We start from the raw sequence: 13,559 nt of genomic DNA, 5'->3' as shown, positions 1-13,559 counted from the left end.
TGCCCTATTTATCCATCCCTCTTTCAGCCATGAACTACATGTTTATTTCTTGTGTTTAAAACAAAGAAAACAACTTGAAAAATAAATCTATTCCAGTATCTTAATAGAAGAAGTCTTCCATTTTGTTTCTCTCCTTTCATACTCAATGTGTAAAGGAAATGTTTCTCAAAATTATTTCATAGATAAATTTCAGTGAGAACTTAAACAATTCGTTTTTGAGCTTTGGGGTTTTTAGGCAAGATCTTAGGCTCAAAACTTGTATGAGCTTTTGTTTTCTCATTTGCAAGAAATGGAAATCATAGCACCTACCTCATAAGATTGTTGTGAAGTTAAGTGAGATCCTATCTGCAAAGTGCCTGGCACAGTGCCTAGATCATGGAACTGAGTAAATGTAATCCCCTTTCTGGTTTCTTATAAAATGGTCACCTCAGTGGCTGAGGATATTAGTGAAGCTTTCATGGAAAAATAATGTTTGAACAGGTTCTTCAAATTCAATCAAGCATGGGTAGAATGGGGTAATGGAGGGGTGATGCTTAATGTAATGAATGCAGCAGACAGGATTGGAAGGAGCAGAGGCTGTGGGCAAGGAGAACTATGATATATATGCTTTTCGCACAGGTCTAGGCATAGTGAAAAGAAGGAATGACTATTAGCAACATGTCAGAGACGAAACTCAGGAGCGTTATTGACTGACTGGGTTCAGGAACGGCTGAGTTGATGATATCTCAAGGACTTCACATCTGGTAAAAGATTGTGAGTGTGGCAGTTCTGTCAAATGAAGAGACATGAAGGGGAGATTGGGAAAGATGTGTTTGGGCTTCTTTGGGGATGAGATGTAGAAAATTGTGAGAATGAAGTGATATTTAAGAATCTTAATAATGTACTAGGATATATAAGATAAAAAAGGAAGAAACAAACAAACAAACAAACTAAAACTTTGATGGGATTAAAAATAAAAACAACCTAGGAAGGAGAGAAAAATGGGCATAATCAGAGAAGTGGCATTAATTAAAACCATGTCAGTGGATAATTCCCTAGGAATAGGAAGTGTTGAGGACCACATAGTAAACGTGGTGAAAGTACTTAGTTAAGGAGAAGAGGAAGCCAAATGGGTAAAGAACCACTGAAAAAAAGCCCAGAAAGTGGAATGGGATCCTGGGAGCCAGAGCAGAGGCAGAGAGGTACAGGAAGTGAGGAGTAATGTCAAATGCAGTAAAGAGATCAAAGAGAACCCAAACCAGAAGGGAGTGTGGCATGGATCAAGTGTCCGTGCTACCAAGGGCCTTTTCTCTTTTTCCACTTCCCACTTTCTCTATGTCTTTATCTTTCCCATCATTAATGTGGAGAGAGAACCAGTAGGGTAGCAGGCTAGCGCCTGCCCTTCTCTAAATTTCCTTTCTTCTGTTTGGTTTACAAAAGACCCTGAACTCTGCTACCTCAAGCAAAGTCTCTTAATCTCTGTTACTCTCAACCCCCTTATCTTAAATTGGAGTCATACCAACTTTCTTCCCTACTTTTGGAAAGGTATGAGACAAAGATGCAATCCCAGAGCGGTTCAGATAAAACTTCTGCTAATGATAGAGCCCTGATAAATATCAGGCATGTAAATAACCTAGGTAGATAAATGGTTGCTAAAAGGTGGTCTTTGAATCATATTTTTTCTGGTTTGCAGATTTTTAAAATTATTTTTTTGTAAGCTTAGTGACCTGTGTTAATGTTGTTATAAATATTCAGAATCTCTATAGGGATTTCAAGGTGTTTGTGCAACATTATGCCTGTTGGATGTAACTGTCATTTGAACCTTAAATTATCTCTACTTTCATGCCTAGTTAGTAATCATTTGATTACATGATTACACAGTGAAATTTAACTGAGGGAGGCGGGTAGCTCGAGCCATTTGTTTCTTCTTGATAAATATATTTCAGCTTGTTCAATGCATAAAATAGAAACCTATAGTATTTAAAGTGGTTTAAAATGCTTTACAGATACTTCTGTTTCCTAAAACTTTTAAGACACCTTATAGTCTTCAGAATCATTCATGAGAAAGCAATATTAGAGAAAATGTGAACTTTTTAAAGCAAATACATAGGAAAGTAAATATGTAAATTATGTGTATTTCCCAAAGTCCCAATAATGTTTACGCATTATTTTTCAAAGCTTTTTTTCCCCTCCATTTTAAGAAGACAAACACAAATAGCAGTGCTATACATTGTGGTGGGGTCGCTATGAAAGGGTGTAAAATTACTACATATGTTTATACTGCCGTTTCATTTTCAGTAGCAGTGTACTAAATTTTAATGCTTTAAGTTTTTTCCTCCCCCTCCCCCGGCCCCAACTTCTATTGTACGTTAAGGGATTTGAACACGTTTCTCATACAAGTCCTCATAAAATCAATGCCTAATCTCTGGTTCATTGTTTTCTCTTCTTGATTGCCCATTTCTTACACACATATTAGTGTGTATACTGTATAACTTATCTCTGAGTTAAAAGAAGCATGAGTAAAGATGTTTGTAAACAGTTATTCAGATTTTAGGTTTAAAAAGACCTGTTTTAAATATACCATCAAATGTGTTAAACATGTGTACACACACACACACACACCTTCTGTGATGCTCTAAAGTCATGCAGTGCTGTCTGCAAAACCAAAATGAATAGAAATAAAGCAGAGAGCTTTCCCCTCATTAGTTTTAAAGGCTGTGTGGATCACAATACTTTAATAATTCTGTAACCTTGCCTTAGGCTTTATATTTGACCACAGATATCATGTTATTAGGGGGGAAAAAACTATTTTTTTATAGAGCTCACATTTCTTTTCTTTTCTTTTTTTTTTTTTTTTTTTGGTCCCAAGATTGTCAGGTAAGTACCTAATTTCTCAAAGCTACACATCAAACTAATCCAAAGATTCCAATGGCACGCCTAACCATTCCCTTTTTTTAGTTTAGTTTTGAGTTTAGAATTCTCATTTCCTGTACTCTACTAAAGAACGTTTTGTGCTTTAAAGTTCGCAGATGTTTGAAAAGTATTTGTGTTCTCTGGACTTATTAATAAAGGTTCCTTGATTATAACTTTTTTTTTTTTTTTTGTCTTTTAGATACGGGAAAATAGTCTCCACAAAGGCAATTTTGGATAAGACAACGAACAAATGCAAAGGTATGTTTCCTTGGCTAACAATTTGCTAAATTGTAGCTTTAGAAAAATGTTGGAATTTTAAACCTGATCTCTGGTTTCAAAACTACCTCTATTTTATTAAAAGCCAAATCTTATGTGTCACCCAGTTTCTGTCTTGCATAATGTCAGCATATTGCTTACGTTCGTCCCTGGTCGAGTTTTGGCTGGAAACCCAACAGCAGTTAGCAGGTTGCCAGAATCCCAGATTTGACGCCAGTGGAGTTAACATGCAAAATACTGGTTGGCATTTAGCCCCTGCTCTTAAAAGGGGAGTCGAGTTAGAAAACAGCTTTTCTTTCGTGAGCCTGAGGAGATTAGAGCTGCTTACTGAAGACCACTGGACTGTACTAAAGAACTGAAAAGATTACATATTGTGCAAATTGGCTCTATTAATTAGAATAGAGTAGTTTTAAGCAGTACTTAATTACATGTTTCAATACTCCCGATTGTTCTCTCCTGAATGCCTGTTGACAATATTGGCAGCAGGGAGGAAAGAACCATTTTCACTGACCAAATTGTATAGGGAGGGGAGGTCATACGCCCCTTTGAAAATATGCTGCTGCATTAATTTGATGCACTGACCTTCAGTTTTCCGTGTAATTAGGATGAGCTCATCCAGCTCCATGAGCTGGAAGAGGAGGCGTCTACAGTAGGCAGCACTGATGCTCCCCGCCTCTGACTTTTAATGATCCAGCATCTAAACAATAGGCATGTGATTTCTAGGAAAGGGGAAGAATGGAGTCAGCTGACTTTGAGTCTAACTACTGACCCCATGAATTGAAATAAGGTTGACAGGAATAGGCAGAGAAGGCAAATCTCCTTGTTAATTAGACCCCAGTTTTTCAAGTAGTGGTGACGGCTGTGGCTTAGCACAATCTGAAAAAGGCAAGAACGTAAATGAACTCTGTAGTAGGGCTTCACCTAGGAGCCAGCCATTTCCTTTTAATCTAGACTTGAAGTGGTTCATTGTATTTCTGTCTCTTCTTCTAAGCTCCTAAATTTAAAGGAGCTATTGTCGCAAATGTTTAAGCCCATGTTTAATCAACATGGCCTATTAAGGCAGTTTTGCCTTGGGACAGTGAATTAGAGCTGCTTTGTGTAGAGTGGTACTCAATAAAAATTTTAAACAAATTAAAGAGAGTTAATTTGTAGACTGAAATGTTTACACTTAGTTGCCAAGATTAGTCTTATTTAACATAATTGTAAATGATTTGGGAGAACAGGGACGCAGAAAAAAATCTTTTGGTTTTATAAAGAAAAATGGACTTTTGCAGGTAAAACAGGAAGCTGATCTCAAAAATTAGTTTCAACCCAAGAGAAAAATCACAGTAGACAAGTGGTTCTATAGCCTTTTATGGCCTTACCCCACCTTTCCGCCTCTCCTGGGGGGAAAAAAAAGCTTATAAGGCAGATAAATGTGTTATAAAGCAGAGCTGCCCTCCGTGAGTGAGGGAGAGGACCCAGAGGTCCCCCTGGTTGAAGTCACCACACCCCCACACTGAAAACTACTGTTGTACACTCTTCTCCAGTGAGAACCTGGTCTCTGGAAACCAGAATGCCCCTAGTGCTCGACATGATCTAGACAAGGTATGAGTAAAAAAAAAAAAAAAAAAAAATACTAATGTTCAACCTAATACATATCATAATACAAACCCATAACAGTTGGAAAGGATCTGAAAGTAAGGGGAGAGATTTGTGAGACTTTGAAATAAGAGTGGGAATAATTCAGAACTAATTTTCAATACAACATGTATTAAAACTTACCCTCGGAGATGCTGCCTTGTGCCTGTGGGCAATGACAGAAACCAGGCAGGGCTCTTTGTCTCACACAGGCCTCTCATGAACAGATGGGGACAGGTTTCTGGTGGATAGGTAGGTGGGTGAGGAGAGAGAATAATTACAGCAGGGCTGAGTTTATAAAATCCTAGAAGCGAGAATGAGAGCTCCTCAGAAGGACAAAGGAAAAGAAATAACACAACATGTAGCTCATAATGAAGACAGTTGACATGTTAGATAACTTAAGATGGTAGGTAGATGGATGGATGGATGAATATAGATAATGCGTAAGAAATTATTGCGCATTATTATAAATGAAGACAGCTTGTATTGAATACTAATTTTTTAAGATTGAACGGATCACAGAATTTTATACCTGGAAATTAGAGACCTTAGAGGGCACAGATCATTTTTGTCACAAAACATATTTTGGAGCCTCTATCCAAGAGAAAACATTAAGCCGAAATAAACGTTTCTCTGAATAACATGTACCTCAGTCATTAAATTTAAAAATTAAAAATTCATGATTAAGTTGCTCTACATTTCAGTTGTTGTCAGTTTTTAGCCAACAAGCGCTATGTAATTGTTTTTGACATTGGTACAGTAGTTGCCCCTTCTTCATAGAGTTATTTTTCAAGACCCTTAGTGGATGCCTGAAACTGATAGTACTGAACCCTATACATACTATAATGTTCCTGTACATACATATCTCTGATAAAGTTTAATTTATAAATTAGGCACAGTAAGAGAGTAACAATAACTAATACTAAAATAGAACATTTATAACAATATACTGTAATAAAAGTTATGTGAATGTGGTCTTCCTGTCTCTCTCATAACCAGTCTAATAACTGAGACAGTTACTCTATGTGACAGGCAGGTGTAGTGTACACAGCATGTATACACTGGACAAAGGGATGATTCACGTCCAAGCAGGATGGAGCAAGACAGTGTGAGATTTCTTCACGCTACTCAGAACAACTCTCCATTTAAAACTTATGGATTTTTTCTTTCTTGAATTTTACATTTAGTGTTTTTGGATCACGGTCGACTGTGGGTAATGGAAACTGAGGAAAGCAAAATTGTGGATAAGAGGGGACTACTGTGTGTATGTGTGGCAGTTCCAGACCCCCGAAAAAGCTTACAAAGGATTGATTGTGATGCTGATTGATTATTAATTCTTACAGAGTGCATATCACCCCAGAACACATATGCACACACCAGTAAAAGTAGACGAAAATAAATCAGACCAAAGGGAAAATAGAGTAAATACAGGAAACTTAAGATTATTGCAGAAATGGTCCTGTGTTTCCTAGTGGCCCAAGCCAAAAATAGAAAACAGAGCTATTCCCACCTGAGAAGAATCCTGGGGATCCAGAGAGAGGGCGCTGTGCTGTTTAATGAGTCTCACCTTCAAAAATATCTATATGCATATTGATATAATGCAACCCATAGAACCTATGTAAGTCAAATTTATATATTATGTTTACTCGAAAGTAATATAGTAAAGAAAATAAAAGAGCACAAGGTTGCATGCTTACCTATTACATATTTGTTTTCAGCAGATATTTATGAAACAGTTGGAATCTAGATAGAAAAGGCCAAAAGAAGATGCGAACAGTTAACCAAAATGCAACCATTATGGATTTTTCTTAATGAGAAAGTAATAGATAAACAATGCTAATAGTGCCTCAGAGGATAACTTCAACTACAATAGCATCAACATTGAGATCTGTTTATTGTAATTTATTGACAACAGCAAAATGGGGAGGGGGTGCTTAAATATCCATCAGCAGGGGTTATATCATTTTAGTGTAGTAGACTGTTCATTTATAACCTGCTAAAATTGTGTTTGGTAATAAAATGTGTATGAGTGAGAGAGAGTGTGTGCGCTTGTGTGTGTCTCCATACGAGGGTTGCACTAACAGCAGATTTCTTAAAAAACACCCAAAAATATATTTAACCTAATTTCAAACTGGGCAGTTAAATAACATTTTCATCTTTTACCTGGGTTGGCCTCTCTTTTTCTTTCCAACCTGGCTATTTCTCCACTGTCTAAATCAAATTAAGCCTTATTTCAGTCCAATTTCAAGTAATAGAAGGAAGCTGCTTCTTGTTTCAGCTTTAACGTTCATCTCTCCTAAAACATTTATTTCTGTAATAGTCTACTCCATTTCACTACAACTTATTTTGTTACCAGGCGATATTTTTGGTACTAATACTGCAAACTTACTTGTGGACTGTTTTAAGCTTTCTATTTGGTCTGTTTTGACATGAGTACCTTACACTCTCAATTACTCTATAATATTTATAATAAATGATAGGGCTAGCCCTTCTTCTATGCAGCCTCCAAACTATGCTTTTCTTTTCTGAAATATTCTTATTCATTTAAAGTTAATTTAATAATAGGTTTGAGTTCCAAGAAAATCTCTGTTGGTATTTTTGCCTGATACTCTGATCTTTTAAACAGTGTGCTAAATATAATTTAACCTTTTCTTAAGAACTTAAGAGTTATCACAGTGAAAAAAATCACTGATCGACTGTTTTAATACAATGATGCTCATGGGATCAGTTGATTCAGGGGCTGTTGCTCATATGCTGCATATGCCCTGTTCTTTGTATAATTTTACTTTTTTATTGCTTGTTATTAGTTTTCACTGCTAGATACCACCCATATGCTTATTTTGTAGCAGCCCTACCCTCAACCCGACCCCTTTTTTACCCCTAATTTCCTGCTTTTGATTTGCTGTGGCCAAGGAAAATAGCTGACCAGCTTGTTAAAACTGTTTGCAAAGCTGTGGATAAATAAGCTTTGAACCAGGGCCTTTTCTAGGAGGTTATTTGATTATTTGTTTGTTTTGTTATATTTTGTTTTTAGACTTTAGGACATGAACCACGGAAACAGCTATTTTGGGTATCTGGAGACATTTTTCCCCCCTTTATTTTGAAGGGAGATCATGATGAGCTGTATTTTAGGTAAATAAGTAATGATATTTTCACCTAGTAAAATTTAGATTATATTTTGGGTATCTAATGGTTGTACGTAATTTATTTGTAAAATGAAGTTTAGGTCTACAAAATAAACGTAATTTTTGTTTCTGTCCTTTGTAAGCTCTATAGAGTGGCTCCATCTTTCTTTCCAAATCATTAAAAATGCTCTTTCTCTGACATCGATTTTTCTTTTTTAACCTTAGTTGGTAACTTAGATGTCATTTTTTTCAGTAAGTACAGGATACCTGAGACCTGGAAAAGAGAAAAGCTGGGGCTTTTGGGGGGGCGGGGGCGAGGGGGTTTGTTTGTTTGTCTGTTTTGTTTTTACTTTGAAGGGAAATTTTTCTAGCCCATGACAGACAACAGGAAAGGACAGCCAGAGGAATGTGCTGCATTGTGGCTGTTAAAGCTTGAGACCTGTCAGTCATCAGGGTTTTCATTTTTTGTGGCCTGCGTCATAAACCAAACGGAGTCATCCTTTTCCTCTTTACATAATCATAAAATAATGGCTTAAAAACTAAGTGTGTTTGGCATTTCAGGTTATGGTTTCGTCGACTTTGACAGTCCTGCAGCCGCTCAGAAAGCTGTGTCTGCCCTGAAGGCTAGTGGGGTTCAAGCTCAGATGGCAAAGGTGAGTTGAGAGCCAGTGACCATCTCTTGTCCCAGGCCTTGGCTCTGAAGCCTGACACATTGCTTTTCCTATCACTATTCACACTCCTCCCCTCCATCCCAGCTAGCCACGGTTATTTCTGGACACTTGTCCCATGCCTCCACCTCCTCAATCGTAATTCTAAAGCAGTGTAAGCTGTAGTTGTCATTTTAAATCTCTATAGAAGTTAGACATTTTTAGACATTGGTTATTTATGAGATGTAAATCTCCTCTTTAGTAGTTCTACAGTAGCTTTATTCAAGACTTGTTTCTGATGAACTTTTAGCATTTTAGATGAGGGATGTTGTTGAAGTGATATATATGCCCTAGTCTTTACTGCCTAAATGTAAACTTGGATTATATCATACTTAGTGCCTATAGTGCACTTACTAAGACATTTATATAATTAAGTACATTTTTTTTCCATTCGTGGTTCTGGAATTGCTGTGGAAAATACTTTCAGGCTGAAACTCAGCAGTTAGATATTTTATGTATTCTTTTCAAAAGATAAATAATTTTATTTGGCTTCTTCAAGTACAGAGGAAAGGAATTTTGTGCTATCCTCTGCTACTTCTGAATAATAGCATGTGATCATTCCCTGAGGGTCATTCAGATTTCCATAAGGAAAGATTTATGGAAATTCAGTGACTCTGGTAAAGACATAAGTTACCTGCTAAGAACTTAAGGATACTGAAGGACATATTATGCAGCTACCAGGATAGAGATTTACTTTGACTTTAAAGAAGCAACGTGAATAAAGATTTCAGGAATTTATGAAAGGTATCACCTTTCTAAAGTAGTCCTTGACGTTTAATATTTTTAAAGCTTTGAATTGAGTTGGACTTTATTTAGATTTTCTCGAACTCCAGAGTAGTTAAACAGAAACTATAAATAGAAAGCACCATGATTTTCAGATTATTTGTCTATAATATAGAGCAATTCCCTGCAACATTGTTGAAAGATGCTGATTATGAGACTTTAAATTATTTAATTGTGAATATGCAATGCTTGTGTTGTATAGTGATTTGTAAACTGTTTAATCTGCCTCTGTAAGGAATGGGTAACCATCCATTTTATAAGTAGGACTTTAAAGGCACAATCAGAAAATAGCTCTATTTTTCCCGCTATTCTGTCCATTTTAACTCACAATGTGACGCTCCTGCTTTCTCTTCTCGTGAATAAAATTCACGGCAGATCCCGTGACTTTTCCGACCACTGTCATTATTTTAAAAGTTCCTTCAGTTGCTTCTCTCATTTCAGGTCTTTCTGATTAATTTTTGACAGAATGCCTCTTGATTTTTCATATACAAATTTCATGGAACATAATTATCTTTTCAGTTGTCTCTATATGTATTTAAACCAACTCAATACAATATTTTAAACAAGATGTTGTTTAGGAAATGCTCAAGTTGCATTCCGAATGTAGTTTGTAAAATCATGTGTAGAGGTTTTGAAACACTGCTGAGAGTCAGCTAAAGGGACGTCTTGGATGTTGCTAGTTCTAAAAGGAATCACGGTTTACAAAGCAGTTGTCTACTAACAATGACATTGATTGGTAATCAGGAAGTAATGTCTTAAAAGTTTACATCTCAACATAACCATTTATTGCCTGTGTGTACACACACACACACACACACACACACACACACACACACACACACACAATGTAGTTATATTTTAGGAAATTGTAGGAAAATATATAGTTACATTTTAAGAAGATTGAGGTTGCAATTAATGTTAAACATAATTTTTTCCTATTTGAAATAATGGGAAATGGGCTTCTAGTTAACATTTTGATGTTGAATGTCTGATTTTCAAGAACATATTACTGATGTTAAATGTGCGACACATAATTTAAATGTCCTCTTTATTTCACAAAATTTTGAGAATCGTATAATGGTAAAGCTTCTCCCTTCCTCCAGCTAAGGTCTGCTCCGGGTAGTAAGCCTGAAGTGGAATGGGAATATGGTTAGTTCTTTCCTATTTCCCAGAGTTGTGTTTTTTCCCACTCTTCCATCAGCTCCCTGGATGTGTTTTAATATACAGCAATGTGAAATTTCAAAACCTTATAGTATCCTGATTAATTTATTAGAAGAACGTGGATGGTAGTGGGTCCCTTATCCCCTCTAGGGTTGGAGCAGAGGTAAAGGATGGGAAAGCTTCTTGACCTGACAATGATGTAATCTGGTGTTGATTTCTCTGACCAGACAGATTCATTTCACCCTCGTGGAATGCTTTGGGAGTTTTTCAGAGATCTCACCACCACCACTACCACCCCAATTGATCTTTTCCTTGTGGTCTCTTGAAGCTAGGGAATACATGTTATCAGACTGATAGCCTCGGCTCCTGATAATTTTAAGAGTCTTTCTTCAGCCCCTTTCGGCTGGGACCTCCTTGCCCTTCAAGACATGCTCTTGGGAGGATCCAACACAACCCTGGGCCAGCTGTACTTTGTGTGCCCACGTCTGACCTCTGTTTTTGCCAGCTCTCTGTAAGAGAGTAGTTACGTTCCAACCACACTTACCAGGGCCCCTCAGTCAGCTTCTTGCCTTTTAGATTCCTCAGGTTTCAGTCAGACATTGATCCATTTTACCTACCAGGCTCCATAAGACACAGATCAAGTTTCATGAGTAGTCTGTTGAAGCCCCTCTTGCTTGACTGGGTGTTATAGGGACATTGCCCTCATGATGAGACTCAGAACATATCTGTGTTTCTCTCCATAGCCATATTCATTTTCAGCCTCTCCAGTCTCTCAGAGACAGACATGAGGTTGGATGGTCAGCCAAGCTTTCCAAACCAGTTCTCAGCCAGCTCCTATGCAGACTCTCTTTAGGTGGTCTGGTTTCTCACTCTGAATATGGGAGTGCTTGACACCCATTATTTTGTGTCTTCTGCTGAAACACAGTAAGAGGCCTATTTTATCAACCTACTGCAAATTCAGAGGCCTTTTTTAGAGTGGCTCCATGAGCACATACCTAGGCATCTTTTCAACGCCTGTGCTATTTAACAGCATTGTATATTAAACGTATGCTCTTTTGAAAAAGTATTTATAATGCATTTAGTCAAAACTGGACTGGATATAGATTGGTAGTCATATATGTCATGTCAACAGTGTATTTTGAGTGCCAGCTTTCCCATGAGTTGATAATGAGCACTGTTCAAAGACCTCCTCAGGAGGCTTGATACTGTAAATTGGCTAGGAAAAATGATCCTTCCCTACAGCATCTGTAGGGAAGGAACAGTACACAAGTTCAGAGACACTGGCAGTGGGCCAACATTCTGCACCTTATGAATTTCTTCAGGTCTCTGTAGAGTGACTAAATTTCCTAGACCTAATTTCTCTTGTATTATATCATTAAAGTTACTAAGATACTTTAAATGCTAGAGGGTCCATTGTTCTCTACCACAGAACCATAGGTTTGATTATCTGGAGTTAACTTAGCCCCTTTATGCTATTTCGGTAAGGAACATCTGACACACACTTTTTGTGGAGTACTTTTTAAAAGAAGTTTAGATTTGGCTAAACTTCACTCCCATGGTTGAGTGATAAGGGACCCACCTCCATCCACTTTCCTCTAGTGAATTTATCATGATACTACTATAAGGTGTTTAAAATTTACATTGCCATAAATTAAAGGCTTGCTTTCTTACGTAATCAGAAAAGAATTAAAGGCATTCCACTAGGGGAGTCTGGGGGCAAGGGGGATTATATTGTTTGACACATTGTCTACCTGGGTTGACAAAGGGTTCTGCACATATTCAAAACTGAATTGCAAAACTACCAGTTAAGAGCACTGGACAAACAGTGATTGTTTCTTATTTATGGTTTAATTTTCATTGCCTCGCTTTGTACTTGGATGTGGTAGATATTAAATATTTGTTATGTTAATGATCAAAGAATCCAGTTAAGTGAGAGAAAAATTTCCTTCCCAGAATGGCAGATATTGAGAATTAAGAATGGAACATATAAAAATTATATTCATTGAGCTCTATCCATTAAGTACCTGATGAAACTTATCGAAAGGTTTTCCGCAAATTCTCAAGGCCATAACTGTTTGTGTTACACTTGGCATTTGTTTCAATTTTGTACATTTTTAAAATAAAAGGTTCAGAATCTATGAGAAGAAAAATTCAGATTATGAGCTAAAATGACATAAAACTCAAATTAACATTGGTGGTATTTGTTAATAGAGCGACTTGTGTACCACTTTCAGCAGTGCCTCTTAAGGCCTGCCGGGGGTCAGCAGATCATCGTGTGCTATTTGACTGGTAGTAAACTTGCACATTTTTTCAGTAAATCGGCAGTCAGATGAGCAGGAATTGAATCCCTCTTCCACACAGAGCTCTACCGTGCTTCAGGCAGTTTGTATTCCCAAGCCCATAGCAGCCGTGTGCTGGTTGGTGAACCTATTCAGTACAAGAGAAAACAGATGTCTGGTCTTCCTGCCAAGTCCCTTTCTTGCGTTTTAGGAACCATTCCACACGCACAGGGAGGTTTTTGTTAATTTCTTTCAGATGATGACTGAGTGCTTTACGCCATGCGGGGCCTGCAAACCCCACTTTGCTACTCAAGTGAACATTAGTAGCCATTTATTCCTCTCACGGCCAATGTGGGATCTAGTTTTCTACTTGTTAGAGAAGCCATTGAACCCTTTCCATGCCTAGGGATTTAAAGAGGCCTAGTGGCCCCATTTTTATGTTTGGCCACCCATAATTCACAGAATAATTGTTTTTTTTTTCAGACATAGCATTGTATGTAATAAAACAGTTATGGTTGTCACTGATTTTAAGGAAACTAAATTATCCTCATTCAAAAACCACCTTCTACTTACTACAAGTGTTATATATTTTGTTCACTGACTAGATGGATACATGCATGGACTCTTTGAGGAACAGATATTTCTGTGGCCAGTGCTGCCAGCTTGGAGTTTTTTCTTTTTTCTTTCTTTCTTTTTCCTTTAATTATTGCAACTGT

The 13,559-nt window shown here is 37.2% G+C and overlaps 1 protein-coding gene across 8 annotated transcripts in view; it reads left to right on the top strand.

Moving 5' to 3' along the window:
- Window positions 1-13,559, top strand: part of RBMS1 (RNA binding motif single stranded interacting protein 1) — a 196,586-nt gene that overhangs the window by 152,217 nt on the left and 30,810 nt on the right. For all 8 annotated transcript variants that reach the window (XM_039855656.1, XM_039855657.1, XM_039855658.1 and 5 more), the window contains exons 3-4: window positions 3,092-3,150; window positions 8,475-8,566. In XM_039855656.1, the coding sequence (XP_039711590.1) occupies window positions 3,092-3,150; window positions 8,475-8,566 (151 nt within the window). The remainder of the gene's footprint in view (window positions 1-3,091; window positions 3,151-8,474; window positions 8,567-13,559) is intronic.

The sequence above is a fragment of the Pteropus medius genome, unplaced genomic scaffold (assembly GCF_902729225.1).
Source record: "Pteropus medius unplaced genomic scaffold, Ma_sr-lr_union100, whole genome shotgun sequence".
Taxonomy (NCBI): Eukaryota; Metazoa; Chordata; class Mammalia; order Chiroptera; family Pteropodidae; genus Pteropus; species Pteropus medius.
The sequence above is the reverse complement of the archived record's forward strand: the minus strand, read 5'-3'. Positions and strand labels throughout refer to the sequence as shown.